A 16,919-nucleotide genomic window follows, 5' to 3' on the forward strand; every position below is an offset into this window, starting at 1 on the left:
GCCTCCCGAGTAGCTGGGATTATAGGCACACGCCACCACACCCAGCTAATTTTTGTATTTTTAGTAGAGACAGGGTTTCACCGTGTTGGCCAGGATGGTCTTGATCTCCTGACCTCGTGATCCACCCGCCTCGGCCTCCCAACGTGCTGGGATTACAGGCGTGAGCCACCGCGCTCGGCCCACCTGGCTGATTTTTGTAATTTTAGTAGAGATGAGGTTTTACTATGTTGCCCTGGCTGGTCTCCAACTCCTGAGCTCAGGCAATCCCTCCCTGAACTCCCCCAGGCCTCCCAAAGTAATAGGACTACACTCGTGAGCTACCACGCCCGGCCCCAGATAAATTTCTTTCTGTTATTTTTGTGGGACTTTTTTTTTTTTTTGGGACAGAGCCTTTCTCTGTCGCCCACGCTGGACTGCAGTGGTGCCATCTCGGCTCACTGCAACCTCCACCTCCCAAGTGATTCTCCTGTCTCAGCCTCCCTCCTGAGTAGCTGGGATTACAGGTGTGCACCACCATGCCCAGCTAATTTTTGTTTTTAGCAGAGACGGGGTCTCACCATGTTGGCCAGGCTGGTCTCAAACTCCTGACCTCAAGTGATCCACTCACCTTGGCCTCCAAAGTGCTGGGATTACAGGTGTGAGCCACCACACCTGGCCAGGTCAATTTCTTTACCAACTTTTCACCTAATGATTTTAGCATTCATTGATGATTCTTGATTAGCTATTTAATTATAGGTTTAAAAATGGTAATTAGTTTTGGGTTCTGTTGTTCCTTTTACATTTAGTAGCTAGCCACCTCCTATAAAGATAATGTTTCTCTCATCAACTAAGGCTATTTTGTTACCTGGAATTAGTGTTCTACTTAAAGGCAGAATAGATGCTTAGTTACTGTCTTTTATACAGACATTTTCAGAGTGCAATAGTCCCTCCAGTGGCAATAAGTGCAGTCTTTCTTGTCTTTTCTCTTTTGTCACTTTCTCTTTGGAATATCATATGTATTATAAATATTATAGACATTTTTGACTTTGATTTCTTTTGTGATTATAGTTTGATGTGAATTTGACTTTAATATATAACTTTCCTTTCATAGTAAGAAGACATGTTGGATAACAAGAAGAGGTGTAGAGTTTGCATATATCAACTGTGGCCTTAATGAGCGTGTTGACAGCATCGATGCTAGACAGTAAGTGTTATTAAAGTTGTAGACTATGAATATTTTACACTTTTTTTTTTTTTTTGAAATTGAGTCTCGCTCTATCACCTAGGCTGGAGTGCAGTGGCGCGATCTTGACTCACTTCAGCCTCAAACTGCTAGGCTCAAGCGATTCTCTCACCTCAGCCTCCTGAGTAGCTGGGACTACGGGTGCATGCCACCACACCCAGCTAATTTTTGTATTTTTTGGTAGAGATGGTTTTTGTTTTTGTTTTGTTTTTTTGAGATGGAGTTTCGTTCTTGTTACCCAGGCTGTAGTGCAATGGCATGATCTTGGCTCACTGCAACCTCTGCTTCCCAGGTTTAAGCGATTCTCCTGCCTCAGCCTCCGGAGTAGCTGGGATTACAGGCGCATGCCACCACGTCCAGCTAGTTTTTTATTTTTAGTACAGACAAGTTTTCTCCATGTTGGTCAGGCTGGTCTCAAACTCCCAACCTCAGGTGATCCGCCTGCCTCAGCCTCCCAAAGTGCTGGGATTACAGGCGTGAGCCACCGAGCCCTGCTTGTTTTTGCTTTTTTTTTGAGATGGAGTGTTGCTCTATTGCTTAGGCTGGAGTGCGGTGGCACGATCTTGGCTCACTGCAACCTACGTCTCCTGGGTTCATGCAATTCTTCTGCCTCAGCCTCCCAAGTAGGTGGGAATACAGATGTGTGCCACCATGCCCAGCTAATTTTTGTATTTTTAGTAGTGATGGGGTTTCAGCATATTGGTCAGGCTAGTCTCAACTCCTGACCTCAAGTGATCCACCCACTTTGACCTCCCAAAGTGCTGGAATTACAGGCATGAGCCACCGTGTCCGGCCGAGAGATGGCGTTTTGTCATGTTGCCCAGGCTGGTCTCAAACTCCTCGGTTCAAGTGATCCGCCTGCCTCGGCCTCCCAAAGTGCTGGGACAACAGGTGTGAGCCACCACTCCTGCCCTACACAGGTTTCTAAGCTTTTACTTATATATTTGAGGGACTAAAAAAACACCTCATGAGAAGGAAAATACAACCACAGATTTTGTTAGTAGAATTTTCAAAAGAGCTTATGGTGGTATAAGACATGTTGACTGAGGAAGCATAAATAACTGAATTGTGGTGTTAGTTTTTCTATTTAATGAGTGTTTTCATTTCTCTGCTTCTTAAAGGCCAGTCTTGGCTGGGCATGGCGCCTCACGCCTGTAATCCCAGCACTTTGGGAGGCTGTGGCAGGCAGATCAGTTGAGGCCAGGAGTTTGAGACCAGCCTGGCCAACATGGCAAAACCCTGTCTCTACTAAAAATACAAAAATTAGTGGGACATGTTGGCATGCACCTGTAATCCCAGCTACTTGGGAGGCTGAGACATGAGCATTGCTTGAGCCTGGGAGGCAGAGGCTGCAGTGAGCTGAGCTCTTGCCACTGCACTCCAGCCTGGGCGACAGAGTGAGACTCTGTTAAAAAAAAAAAAAAAAAAAAAAAGTAAATAAATAAAAAATAGGCCAATCTTGCTTCTTCATATTTTACATATTGTTAGCCATCCATAAATATTTGTGCACCTGTTTTATGTGTGGTACTATGCATAGTACCATTTTGGAGTATATATCATGATCCATGTTCTCAAGAAACATTGTTAGTTGTAGATATAAACACATATAGATGGAAATATAATAAGTCAGTAACACCGACTGACTCTAAATTAAGCAAGACTAGTACTGCAATAAGTAGTTAAGGATTATAGACAGTGTTGATGTATTATACAGAAATACACTTGGAATTAAAGGTATATTTTTTCAGCAACTGGCTTTAACGTTTAACAACATGTCTCAGAGGTCTATCTAGTTTTTACACAGCTTTTCTTTTATTTATTTATTTTTTTGAGATGGAGTCTCACTCTGTCGCCTAGACTGGAGTGCAGTGGCGTGATCTTAGCTCACTGCAACCTCTGTCTCCCGGTTAAAGTGATTCTTCTGCCTCAGCCTCCTCAGTAGCTGGGACTACAGGTGCATGCCACCATGCCTGGCTAATTTTTGTATTTTTCGTAGAGATGGGGTTTTACCATATTGGCCAGGCTGGTCTGGAACTCCTGACCTTATGATTCGCCTGCCTCGGCCTCCCAAAGTGCTGGGGTTACAGGCATGAGCCACCGTGCCAGGCCTACACATCTTATTTCTATATTCCACCTATTTTTTTTATTACTGCATCGTATTCCAAAGGATGATTTCTGCCATAATCTATACTGTTTTCCTAAGTGTTTAGGGTGTTATAACAGATAGATACATATTTGTTTTTTTGTTTGTTTGTTTGAGACAGGGTTTTGCTTTGTGACCCAGGCTGGAGTGCAGTGCTTTGATTACTGCCTACTGCAGTCTTGGCCTCTCAGGCCCAAACAATTCTCCTACCTCAGCCTCCTGAGCAGCTGGGACTACAGGCATGTGCCACCAGGCCTAGCTAATTTTAAATTTTTCACAGAGATATGTTCTCCCTATGTTGCCCGGGCTTGTATTGAACTCCTGGGCTTAAGCAGTCCTCCTCCTTTGGCTTCCCAAAGTGTTAGAATTAGAGGTGTGAGCCATCATGCCTGCCCCTGATAGATATATTTAAAGATGATTGGTTACTTTAATTTGGCTACATTTCCTATAAAAAGTATTTTTTGGCCAGGTGCGGTGGCTCCTGCCTGTAATCCCAGTACTTAGAGACACTGAGGCAGGAGGATCACTTGAGGTCAAGAGTTCGAGGCCAGCCTGGCCATCATGGTGAAACTCTGTCTCTACTAAAAGTACAAAAATTAGCCAGGTGTGGTGGTGCACACCTGTGGTCCCAGCTACTTGGGAGGCTGAGGCAGGAAAATCACTTGAACTTGGGAGGCAGAGGTAGCATTGAGCTCAGATCCTGTCTGTCACTGCACTCCAGCTTAGGTGACAGAGGGAGACTTTGTGTCAAAAAAAACCCCAAAAATATCTTTTTTTTTTTTTTGAGACTGAGTCTTGCTCTGTCACCCAGGCTGGGTGCAGTGGCGCGATCTCGGCTCACTGCAAGCTCCGCTTCCCTGGTTCACGCCATTCTCCTGCCTCAGCCTCCCGAGTAGCTGGGACTACAGGCTCCTGCCACCACGCCTGGCTAATTTTTTGTATTTTTAGTAGAGACGGGGTTTCACCGTGTTAGCCAGGATGGTCTTAATCTCCTGACCTCGTGATCCGCCCGCCTTGGGCTCCCAAAGTGCTGGGATTACAGATGTGAGCCACTGCGCCCGGCCCAAAAATATCTTTTTTAGTGACATACTTTTGCTATCTCATGAGATTTTAGCATCTACCTTTTTCTTATCACAGTAGTATTTTGAAATCATCTTGTAGGTAACTTAATCCTTGGGAAAGACATTGATGATACTGGTTTTTGGTAGCTTCTCTTTCTGAGGAAGTTGTTTGCTGATCATATTTGGGAACATGCTATGTTTGGGTCCTGTAACTTCCCTATATATTACATATAGAGAGATTTTTTTTGTTTGTTTCTTTTTTGATGGTCTTAAGGAGCTAAATATTTGGTTCTTAATATCAGTTTTCTTAGGCCTATTATTCCTAGTTGGTCGATATTGAATATTATGTAGAATATATATGTGTGTGTGTGTGTGTGTGTGTGTGTGTGTGTATATTTTTGTTTTTGTTTTTGAGAGAGTCTTGCTCTGTTGCCCATGCTGGAGTGCAGTGGCGTAATCTCAGCTCACTGCAACCTCTGCCTCCTGGGTTCAAGCAATTCTCCTGAGTAGTTGGGACTACAGGTGTGTACCACCATGCCCAGCTATTTTTTGTATTTTTAGTAGAGACAGGGTTTTACCATGTTGCTCAGGTTGGTCTTGAACTCCCAACCTCAAGTGATCTGCCTGCCTCGGCCTCCCAAAGTGCTGGGATTACAGGTGTGAGCTACTGTGTCTGGCCAGAATATCTTTTTTTTTTTTTGAGACCGAGTCTCGCTCTGTCGCCCAGGCCAGAGTGCAGTGGCACGATCTTGGCTCACTGCAACCTCTGCCTCCCGGATTCAAGTGATTCTCCTGCCTCAGCCATCTGAGTAGCTGGAATTACAGGCACCGGCCACCACACTCAACTAATTTTTGTATTTTTAGTATAGACGGGGTTTCACTATGTTGACCAGGCTAGTCTTGAACTTCTGACCTCAAGTGATCCGTCTACCTCAGCCTCCCAAAGTGCTAGGATTATAGGCGTGAGCCACTGCACTCAGCCAGAATATGTTTTTTGATTGTTATAGAGATCTGTTATTTTCTGGATATTGTTCCACTGAGGTAAGTTATTCAAATTTAATTGTCCTTGTCATATACTACATATAAAAGATTTATTTATAAAATGATACGGAGTGCAGCACATTTCCTAAAATTGGAATGATACAGAGAAGATGAGCATGGCCTCTGTGCAGGGATATGACACGCAGATTTGTGAAGTGTTCCATATTTTTAGCTTCAGTATAAAAACTGTACAGATACTTGTATAGCTGATAAGGGTCTTTTTAGAGAAAATACTTAAAAAAATGCAGCTTGTACCTTTTTGAATTGGATTTTAAAGCTTCTGATGTTGAATATTTCTAAATATGTGTGTGTGTGTGTGTGTGTGTGTGTATTTTTTATTATTATTTTTTGAGACAGTCTTGTGTTGCCCAGGCTGGAATGCAGTGGCAGGATTTCAGCCTCCTGGTTTCAAGAGATTCTCATGCTTCAGTGTCCCGAGTGGCCGGGACTACAGTCATGTGCCACCATGACCGTATACTTTTTGTATCTTTAGTAGAGACAGGTTTTCACCATGTTGGCCAGGCAGGTCTTGAACTCCTGGCCTAGGTGATGCGCCTGCCTCGGCCACCCAAAGTGCTGGGATTACAGATGTGAGCCACCGTGTCCAGCCCAATATTCCTAAATATTTAATGGTTTTTTAAGTTTCTTGACTTGTGTGTGGTGGCATAGCAAACGTGGAATTGCTATCTTTTTTTTTTTTTTACTTTTTTCTTTGAGTCAGGATCTTGCTCTATCGCCCAGGCTGGAGTACAGTGGCACGCTCGTGGCTCACTGCAGCCTTGACTTCCTTGGCTCAACTGATCCTCTCACCTTAGCTTCCCAAGTAGCTGGGACTACAGGTGTGCACCATTATGCCCAGCTAATTGTTTTGTATTTTTTTGTTGAGACAGGTTTTATAAAGTTTCCCTGGCTGGTCTCGGACTCCTGGGGTCAAGCAGTTCGTCCACCTTGGCCTCCCAAAGTGCTGGGATTACAGGGATAAGCCACCTACGCTTGGCCTCAGAATTAGTATCAATAGTAAAGTTTGGGATTTTTAGGATACTGCATTTTGTTTTTTTAAGAAAATCTGTAATAAAATTGTGTATCTTGAAAAATGATATGGTGCTTTTTAATTTTTATTTTCATTTTTTTAGTTGTTTAGAGTGGAGTCTCACTCTGTTGCCCAGGCTGGAATGCAGTGGCGCGATCTCAAGTGATTCTCCAACCTCAGCCTCCTGAGTAGTTGGGATTACAAGTGTGCACCACCACACTCAGCTAGTTTTTGTATTTTTTGTAGAGACGGGGTTTTATCGTGTTGGCCAGGCTGGTCTTGAACTCCTGACCTCAAGTGATCCTCCTGCCTCGGCCTCCCAAAGTGCTGGGATTATATGCATAAATCACTGTGCCTGGCCTGATATGGTGCTTTTTTTGTATTGATGATGTGGTTTTCAGTGGGAAGGTTTTGTAGTTTTTGTTTATTTATTTATTTAGAGATAGGCTCTTGCTGTGTTGCCCAGGATGGTCTTGAATTCCTGAGCTCAAATGATCCTCCTGCCTCGGCCTCCCAAAATGCTGGGATTACAGGTGTGAGCCACTGTGCCCACCCTGGATGGTTTTTTTTTTTTTTTTTTGAAGTGTTTATTGGTGTATCTACTTTAATGGCAGTATTTTTTTTTCAGTGTAGGAAAACCACAGGCAAATAATGTCAGTATTGACCGTTGCCATAACACTATTAGAGATCATGTTTGTTCATTCTATTACTATTTGTAGATTTCATGTTCACCCTGAATTTTAAAAAACTGCTTGAATGAACATATGTCCTTATTAAAAGAAAAACAAAAAACTAGAATTAGCTGAGTGACATGTGCCCATAGCCCTCACTACTTGGGAGGTTGAGGCAGGAAGATTGCTTAAGCATGGGCAGTTGAGGCTGTGGTGAGCTGAGATCATGCCACTGCAGCTCAGCCTGGGTGACAAAGGGAGACTGTCTCAAAAACAAAAACAAAAATCTAGAGTTGATAAGACCTCTGCTTACCATGTTGGAATATTATGATGATAATCAGTGAGCAAGTATTGATTAGATCTTACATCAGGTTAAAATTATATAATAGAGGTAGAAGAATTTGAAAAATGCATATATTCATGGTATTGTTAATCATTATTTGTTTTGAGGATGGGAGGGGGGAATATATTTGTTTTTACATTGTTCATTTGAGCCAGTCCATTCACATTTCTCCATAATATATCAAACTTTATTTATGCATTCTTATTTTCTGCATCCTTTTCAAATACAGTCTCTGTTTAGGTCAGGTATGTATATGAAGAAGCTATACAAGGTTGTTTAATGTATTAATAAGGAGGCTCTCATGAAAAAAGGAAGGTACGTAAGATTAGATGATAAAATAGTTAAACCTGAGCATCACTTACAGTGGAATATGTGGGACTGAGATAAACTGGATTTATAAGTAGAACAGGTGATTGGGAGATAGTGTCAGCTATATATATATATATATACATATATATATATAAATAATATATATGTGTATATATATAATTTTTTTTTGAGGTGGAGTCTTGCTCTGTTGCCAGGGTGGAGTGCAGTGGCGCCATCTCGGTCACTGCAACCTCCGTCTCCTAGGTTCAAGCAATTCCCCTGCCTCCGTCTGGGACTACAGGCACGCGCCACCACGCCCAGCCAATTTTTTGTGTTTTAGTAGAGACAGGGTTTCACCATGTTGGCCAGGCTGGTCTTGATCTCCTGACCTAGTGACTCGCCTGCCTCGGCCTCCCAAAGTGCTGGGATTACAGGCGTGAGCCACCATGCCTGGCCTATGTATGTTTTTATACATCAGAATTTTCTTATTTATTTATTTATTTATTTATTTATTTTTTGAGATGGAGTCTCACCAGGCTGGAGTGCAGTGGTGTGATCTTGGCTCACTGCAAGCTCCACCTCCCGAGTTCATGCCATTCTCCTGCCTCAGCCTCCCAAGTAGCTGGGACTACAGGCGCTTGCCACCACTCCTGGCTAATTTTTTTTTTTTTGTATTATTAGTAGAGATGGGGTTTCACCATTTTAGCCAGGGTGGTCTCGATCTCCTGATCTCGTGATCCGCCCGCCTTGGCCTCCCAAAGTGCTGGGATTACAGGCATGAGCCACTGTGCCTGGCCAGAATTTTCTTTAATACACTAAACATTATTTGGACACTAAAACTGCCTATATGTTTAGATCTTTTTACATATAAATAGACACAGTGAAAAAAAGGGAATGGAAGGGATATATAGCTTGCAAACTGGAGGAAGTACAGAGGGAAGTCCATGATTCACCTTTAATTTATAATAATGATTTTTTCCTGATTATGGAAAAAATGCATTTATTACGGATTATGTGGAAAATGCAAAAGTAGCATATAAGAAAGTATATTAAAAAAAATCACTTATGATTCTGTTATCCAGAGATTTCTTTTCCAGTCTAATTCAGTCCCTTTTGGGTGTCTGGGTAGTTGAGTGTCTTGCTTTCATTTCTAACATTCTCTTTTAAAAAACTACAGTGAAGGCCGGGCGAGGTTGCTCACACCTGTAATCCCAGCACTTTGGGAGGCTGAGGTAGGCAGATTACCTGAGGTCAGGAGTTCAAGACCAATCTGACCAACATGGTGAAACCCTGTCTCTACTAAATATACAAAAATTAGCAGGGCGTGGTGCCGCATGCCTGTAATCCCAGCTACTAGGGAGGCTGAGGCAGGAGGATTGCTTGAACATGGGAGCTGGAGGTTGCAGTGAGCCGAGATTGTGCAGTTGCACTCCAGCCTGGGTGACAGTGTGAGACTCTGTCTCAAAAAGAAAAAACAAAAACAAAAAACTACAGTTAAATATTATTCAAATCAGGCTGGGCACAGTGGCTCATGCCTTTAATCCCAGCATTTTGGGTGGCTGAGATGGGTGGATTAGCTGAGGTCAGGAGTTTGAGACCAGCCTGGCCAATGTGGTGAAACCCCATCGCTACTAAAAAATACAAAAATAAGGTTGGGTGCTGTGGCTCATGCCTGTAATCCCAGCACTTTGAGAGGCCAAGGTGGGTGAATCACCTGAGGTCAGGAGTTTGAGACCAGCCTGACCAACATGGAGAAACCCCGTCTCTACTAAAAATACAAAATTAGCCGGGTGTGGTGGCACATGCCTGTAATCCCAGCTATTCGGGAGGCTGAGACAGGAGACTTGCTTGAATCTGGGAGGCGGGGGTTGCGGTGAGCCAAGGTTGCGCCATTGCACTCTAGCTTGGGCAACAAGAGCGAAACTCCATCTCAAAAAAAATAACAAAGTAAACTGGGTGTGGTAGTGAGTGCCTGTAGTCCCAGCAAATTGGAAAGCTGAGGCAGGGGAATTGCTTGAACCCAAGAGGTGGAGGCTGCAGTGAGCCGAGATGGCGCCACTGCACTCCAGCCTGGGTGACAGAGCGAGACCCTGTCTCAAAAAAAAAGAAAAAAAAATTATTCAAAACATAGTCTTTAAATGGCTGTCTGAATTTCCATTTTATCAATCTAAAGAGATGTTGTATTCAGTAATCTAACAATCCTAGGTTCAGCTTAATAATAGAAACAACCCAATTTACAAATGGGCAAAAGAATCCAAACACATTTATTCAAAGAAGTATATAAATGCCAATAAGAACATGTAAAGATGGTCAACAACATTTGTCCTTAGGAAAATGCAAATCAAAACCACAGCTAGATACCACTAGCATTATGTGGAAGAGTTAGTTCCTTAAGCCCAGGACTTCGAGACCAGCATGTGCAACAGAGTGAGACTCTGTCTCCAGAAAAAAAAAACAACCAAAAAGCCTAACCAAACAAACCCAACACTTCCTGGTGCTTACCACAGGCTGTATTCTTTTTTTTTTTTTTTTTTTGAGACAGAGTCTTGCTCTGTCCCCCAGGCTGGAGTGCAGTGGCTCAATCTCAGCTCACTGCAAGCTCTGCCGCCCGGGTTCACGCCATTCTCCTGCCTCAGCCTCCCGAGTAGCTGGGACTACAGGCACCCGCTACCATGCCTGGCTAATTTTTTGTTTTTTTTTAGTAGAGACAGGGTTTCATCGTTTTATCCAGGATGGTCTCGATCTCCTGACCTCGTGATCTGCCTGTCTCGGCCTCCCAAAGTGCTGGGATTACAGGCGTGAGCCACCGCACCCGGCCGGGCTGTATTCTTACACTGACTGTATAGAAAGAGGAGATAGAGTAAACCTACCCCATATATACTTCAGCCCACGCCCTGTGCCTGTTCTGTATTATGAAGCTGGGTTGGGGGGCGGTGTGGACATAGAAAAAGGAAAAAACAAAAAGAAAAAAAAAAAACAAACCCAAAACAAAACAATGGACAGTAACGGTGTTGGTGAGGATTAGAGAAATCAGAGCCCTCACACATTGCTGGTGGAAGCTGAAATTGGTGCATCTGCTTTGGAAAACCGTTTGGCAGTTCCTCAAAAGGTTAAACATGGAGTTACCATATGAACTAGCAATTCCACTCTTAGATATATACTTAAGAGATATGAAAACATGTCCACACCAAACTCTTATACAAATGTTCTTAGCAACATTATTCACCATAGCCAAAAAGTAGAAACAACCCAAATGTCCATCACTTGATGCATATATACATAAAATGTGTTATATCCGTACCATGCAATATTTTCTAGCAGTATCAGTGAAGTACCAACACAGGCTACAACATGGATGAAGCTGGAAAACGTGCCAAGCGAAAGGAGCCAGTCACAAAAGGCCATGTTTTATATTATACAATTCTGTTCATATAAATACCTAGAATAGGTAAACCTATAGAGACAAAAGTAGATTCGTGGTTGCCAGGGGATAGGAGAGGGAGGAATGGGAATGGTTGCTAATGGGTTGTGGGGTTTCTTCTTGAGGTAATAGAAATGTTCTGAAATTAGTGGTGATGGTTGTACAACTCTGAATGTACTGGAAACCACTGAATTGTACACTTTGAAATGGCAGATTTTATGGTTTATATATTATATTTTAATAAAGCTGGTATAAATAGAAATTTGGGAGCTCCCATACTTAAAACCAATCCACGACGCTACCTTTGATACAGATGGTAGTGGTGAAGGTGATGATTTTAAATGTATTTTGAATTTATTATTCATTCATTCATTCAGATGGAGTCTCACTCTGTCACCCAGGCTGGAGTGCAGTGGCGTGATCTCTGCTCACTGCAACCTCCCCCTCCTGGGTTCTCCTGCCTCAGCCTCCTGAATAGCTGGGATTACAGGCAGGCGCCACCACTCCCAACTAATTTTTGTACTTTTAGTAGAGACGGGGTTTCGGCATGTTGTCCAGGCTGGTCTTGAACCCCTGACCTCAGGTAATCCACCCGCCTTGGCCTCTCAAAGTACTGGGATTACAGGCGTGAGCCACCGCACCCAGCTTATTTTGAATTTACAACTGGCAGGATTTGTTGAATGATTAGGTGTGAGGGAAAGAATAGGCAAAAATGACTTAGTTTTTGGCTTCAACAAGTAGAAGTTGCCATTAGCTGAGATTGCAATTACTATAGATAGGGCAGGGTGGCAGAGGAGAATCAGGTCATTTTTAGATATGCCTGGTTTGAGATTTTTTTTTTTTCCTCCGAGATGGAGTCTTGGTTTTGTCCAGACTGGAGTGCAGTGGCACGATCTCAGCTCACTGCAACCTCTGTCTCCCAGGTTTAAGCGATTCTCCCGGCTCAGCCTCGCAAGTGGCTGGGATTACAGGCATGCGCCTCCACGCCCAGCTAAATTTTGTGTGTGTGTGTGTGTATATATATATATTATATACACATATATACACACATATATACACACATATACACACACATATACACACATATATACACACATATATATACACACATATATACACATATATACACATATATACACATATACACATATATACACATATATACACATATATATACACGCATATATATAGGCATATATATATGCGTATATATATATGCGTGTATATATATATATATATATTTTTTAAGACAGAATTTCTCTCTGTCACCAGGCTGGAGTGCAGTGGCATGATCTCGGCTCACTGCAACCTCTGCCTCCCGGGTTCAAGTGATTCTCCTGCCTCAGCCTCCTGAGTGGCTGGGCCACCATGCCCGACTAATTTTGTATTTTTGGTAGAGACGGGGTTTCTCCATATTGGTCAGGCTCATCTCGAACTCCCGACCTCAGGTGATCTGCCCGCCTTGGCCTCCCAAAGTGCTGGGATTACAGGTGTGAGCCACAGTGCCCGGCGTTTTTTTTTTTTTTTTTTTTTTTTTTGAGATAGAGTCTCGCTATGTCGCCCAGGCTGGAATGCAGTGGTGCGATTTCAGCTCACTGCCACCTCCGCCTCCTAGGTTCAAGCGATTCTCCTGCCTCAGCCTCCCAAGTAGCTGGGATTACAGGCGCCCACTACCACGCCCAGCTAATTTTTATATATTTAGTAGAGACGGGGCTTCACTGTGTTGGCCAGGCTGGTCTCGAACTTCTGACCTCGTGATCCACCTGCCTTGGCCTCCCAAAGTGCTGGGATTACAAGTGTGAGCTACCGCACCCGGCCAATTTATATTTTTAGTAGAGACGGGGTTTCACCATGTTGACCAGGCTGGTCTTGACCTCAGGCAATCTGCCCGCCTCAGCCTCCCAAAGTGCTAGGATTATAGGCCTGAGTCACTGCACCCAGCCTGAGATGTTTTTTAGATACACAAAGTAGAGATGTTCGATGAATAGTTTGATGTGGGTCTAGAGTCAGAGAAGAGTTGCTGGCTGAAGATGTAAATTTGTTAGCATGTTGATAGGATTTATTTTTTATTATTTTTCTTAAGAGATGGGGTCTTACTCTGTCACCGAGGCTGGAGTGCAGTGGCACAATCATAGCTCAGTGCAGCCTCCAACTCCTGGAGCCAAGTGATCCTCCTGCCTGAGCTTCCAGAGTTGCTGGAATTACAGGCACACCACCATGCCTGGCTAATTTTTAAATTTTTTGTAGAGGGAAAAGAACAGGCCCTAGGACTGAGCTCTGGAACACTCCATTGTTTCGAAGTTGAGAGGTGAAAATCTCGAGAGTGGCAGTGTCCTCGGGAGAAGAAAGCTGGTTCTTGGGGGAGAGATTGATCAGCTGTGTAAGTGCTGTTTATAGGTCTAGAAAGACAAGAACTGAGAACTGATCATTTGATTTAATTTTATTTTCTAGTTGTTGGTATAAAGAGATATAATCTAGCTGAGTGTGCTGCTCACACCTGTAATCCCAGCACTTTGGGAGGCTGAAGCAGGAGGAATATTTGAGGCCAGGAGTTTTTTTGTTTTTTTTGTTTTTTTGAGACGGAGTTTTGCTCTTGTCACCCAGGCTGGAGTGCAATGGGTCGATCTTAGCTCACTGCAACCTCTGCCTGCTGGATTCAAGCGATCCTCCTGTCTCAGCTCCTGAGTAGCTGGGATTACAGGCCTGCCAACATGCCCGGCTAATTTTTTTTTTGGTGCTAATTTTTGTATTTTTAGTAGATACAGGGTTTCGCCATGCTGTCCAGGTCTGGTCTCGAATGCCAGACCAACCTGGATTACAGGCGTGAACCACCATACCTGGGCAAGTCCAGGAGTTTGAGACCAGCCTGGACAACATAGCGAGACACTGTCTCTACAAAAATAAGAAAAATTTTAAAAAATTATTTATTTATTTTTTGTTTTTGAGACGAAGTCTTACCCTGTCACCCAGGCTGGAGTGCAATGGCATGATCTTGGCTCATTGCAACCTCTGCCTGGCGGCTTCAATTGATTCTCCTGCCTCAGCCTCCCGAGTACCTGGGATTACAGGTGTGCGCTGCCATGCCCAGCTAATTTTTGTATTTGTAGTAGAGATGAGGTTTCACCGTGTTGGTCAGGCTGGTTTTGAATGCCTGACCTCAAGTAATCCACCTGCCTCGGCCTCCCAAAGTGCAATCACAGGCATGAGCCACTGGGCCCGACCAAATAAAAAAAATTTAAAAAGAAGAACATAAGAAAAAGACTTATGGAAAGTATATTTCTTAATTTTCAAGAAATTTGGATTCTAATTATATATATTATATAGATTTAAAAAATTTATTTATTTATACTTTTGAGACAAGGTTTTGCTTTGTTGCTCATGCTGGAATGTAGTGGTGCGATCAGAGCTCACTGCAGCCTTGACCTCCTGGGCTGAAGTGATCCTCCCATCTCAGCCTCCTGAGTAGCTGGGACCACAGGTGAATGCCATCATGCCTGACTAAGTTTTTAAAAGATTTTTTGTAGAGATGGGAGTCTGACTATGGTGCCCAGGCTGCTTTCGAGATCCTGGGCTCAAGTGATCCTCCCACCTCAGCCTCCTAAAGTGCTGGCATTATAGGTGTAAGCCATCGTGCCTGGTGTAATTACATTTTTTGCTACTGATTTCTGGTATAATTCCATGTGCACTTGAAAGTAAATTGTGTTTTGTGGCTATTGGGTTCAATGTTCTATAGATATGGAGTCAAGTTATATTTATTGCACAGATCAAATCTTCTGTGTTCTTACTGTTTCACCCCTTCTTCCTTACCCCTTTCTCTCTTCCTCTGTGTTTCTTTCCTTTCCCCCTTCCCCTCCTTAAAAAAAAATTTTTTTTTGAAGTGGGGGAAACTTCTTGTGTTAATGGTTACAGAGAGGGCAGTTTTGTTTGAATTTTACATACTTTTTTCAAAACTAAAAAATTAAGTTTTTTTTGAGGCTGAGTCTCGCTCTGTCACCTAGGCTGGAGAGCAGTGGCTTGAGCTTGGTTCACTGCAACCTCTACCTCCGGGATTCAAACAATTTTCGTTTCTCAGCCTCTGGAGTAGCTGAGATTACAGGCATGTGCCACCACACCCAGCTAATTTTTTGTATTTTTAGTAGAGACTGGGTTTTGCCATGTTGTGTAGGCTGGTCTTGAACTCTGGCCTCAAATGATCTGCCCACCTTGGCCTCCCAAAGTTTTGGGATTACAGGCATGAGCCACCTTCCCCCACTCCATGTGCATCCCCCCGCCCCCCCATAAAAAAGGAATGTTGTGTAAGTGGAATAATTCAATATAACCTTTTAGGACTGGCTTTTTAAAAAATTTTTTTATTTTTTGAGACAAGAGTGTCTCTCTGTTGCCCAGGCTGAATGGCTCGATCTTGGCTTACTGCAACCTCTGTCTCCTGGGTTCTAAGTGATTCTCCTGCCTCAGCCTCTCAAGTAGCTGGGATTACAAGCATGCACCACCATGCCCGGCTAATTTTTGTATTTTTAGTAGAGGCGGGTTTTGCCACGTTGGCCACGCTGGTCTCACTATGCTGCCCAGGCTGGTCTCGAACTCCTGACCTCAGGTGATCCGCCCACCTTGGCCTCCCAAAGTGCTGGGATTACAGACGGGAGCCACCATGCCCGGCTATGACTGGCTTTTTTTACTGAGCATAATACTCTGGAATTTCATCCAGGTTGTTGTATGCATCAGTAATATGTTTTTATTGCTGACTAGTATTTCATGGAATGGATGTACCACAGTTTGTTTAACCATTTATCTACTGGAGGATATGAGTTGTTTCCAGTTTTTGGTTATTATGAATAAAGCTGCTGTAAACATTTGTTTACAGGTTTTTAGATGAATATAATTTTTCAGTCCTGATAAATGCCCAGAAGTGCAATTGCTGAGTTGTATGGTAGTTGTATATTTAGTTTTTTTAAGAAACTGCAAAATATTTTTCAGAGTGACTGTACCATTTTACATTCCCATCAGCAACTATAAGTGATGTTGTTTCTTTGAAGTCTTGCCATCATTTGGTGTTGTACCTGTTTTTTATTTTAGTCAATTTGATAGGTAAGTAATATCTCATTATAGTTTTTTTTTGTTTTTGTTTTTGTTTTTTTTGCAATGGGGTTTCGCTCTTGTTGCCTAGGCTGGAGGGCAATGGTGTGATCTCGGCTCACTGCAGCCTCTGCCTCCCGGGTTCAAGTGATTCTCCTGCCTCAGCCTCCTAAGTAGCTGGGATTACAGGCATGCACCACTATGCCCGGCTAATTTTGTATTTTTACTAGAAACGGGGTTTCTCCTTGTTGGTCAGGCTGGTCTCGAATTCCTGACCTCAGGTGATCTGCCGGCCTTGGCCTCCCAAAATGCTGGGATTACAGGCATGAGCCACCACGCCTAACCTCATTAGAGTTTTAATTTGCACTTACTTAATGGTTAGTGATGTTGAACCTCTTTTTATGTACTTATTTGCCACCTGTATCTCCTCTTTTGTGTAGTGCTTTTTCTCCTTTTTTGCTGATTTTCCAATTGTTTGGTTTTTATTTTTTGTTTTTTTGTGTTTTTTTGAACACAAAACCACAAAGGGTCTCTCTCTGTCACCTAGGATGGAGTGCAATGGCATGATCATAGCTCACTGCAGCCTCAACCTCCCAGCTGCAAAC

General features: G+C 43.2%; 1 protein-coding gene, 1 non-coding gene and 1 pseudogene across 9 annotated transcripts in view; all 3 read left to right on the forward strand.

Moving 5' to 3' along the window:
- Positions 1 to 16,919, forward strand: part of N4BP2 (NEDD4 binding protein 2) — a 102,002-nt gene that overhangs the window by 19,669 nt on the left and 65,414 nt on the right. For 4 of the 8 annotated variants that reach the window (XM_063664484.1, XM_063664482.1, XM_054485575.2 and 1 more), the window contains one exon: positions 1,091 to 1,183. The exons of 2 other annotated variants lie outside the window; for them this stretch is intronic. In XM_063664484.1, coding sequence (XP_063520554.1) covers positions 1,153 to 1,183 — 31 coding nt within the window. In that variant the 5' untranslated portion in view covers positions 1,091 to 1,152. Of the gene's footprint in view, positions 1 to 1,088; positions 1,184 to 13,488; positions 13,622 to 16,919 lie in introns of those variants that run through there. 2 more of the 8 variants (XM_054485572.2, XM_054485571.2) reach the window with 2 other exon arrangements.
- Positions 5,539 to 5,637, forward strand: LOC129035899 (U6 spliceosomal RNA; annotated as a pseudogene).
- LOC129035970 (small nucleolar RNA SNORA51) lies at positions 10,622 to 10,747 on the forward strand. Its single transcript, XR_008502445.1, has one exon. It is a non-coding gene; the product is annotated as a small nucleolar RNA SNORA51 (small nucleolar RNA).

This window comes from Pongo pygmaeus, chromosome 3, assembly GCF_028885625.2.
Source record: "Pongo pygmaeus isolate AG05252 chromosome 3, NHGRI_mPonPyg2-v2.0_pri, whole genome shotgun sequence".
In the NCBI taxonomy this organism is placed as follows: domain Eukaryota; kingdom Metazoa; phylum Chordata; class Mammalia; order Primates; family Hominidae; genus Pongo; species Pongo pygmaeus.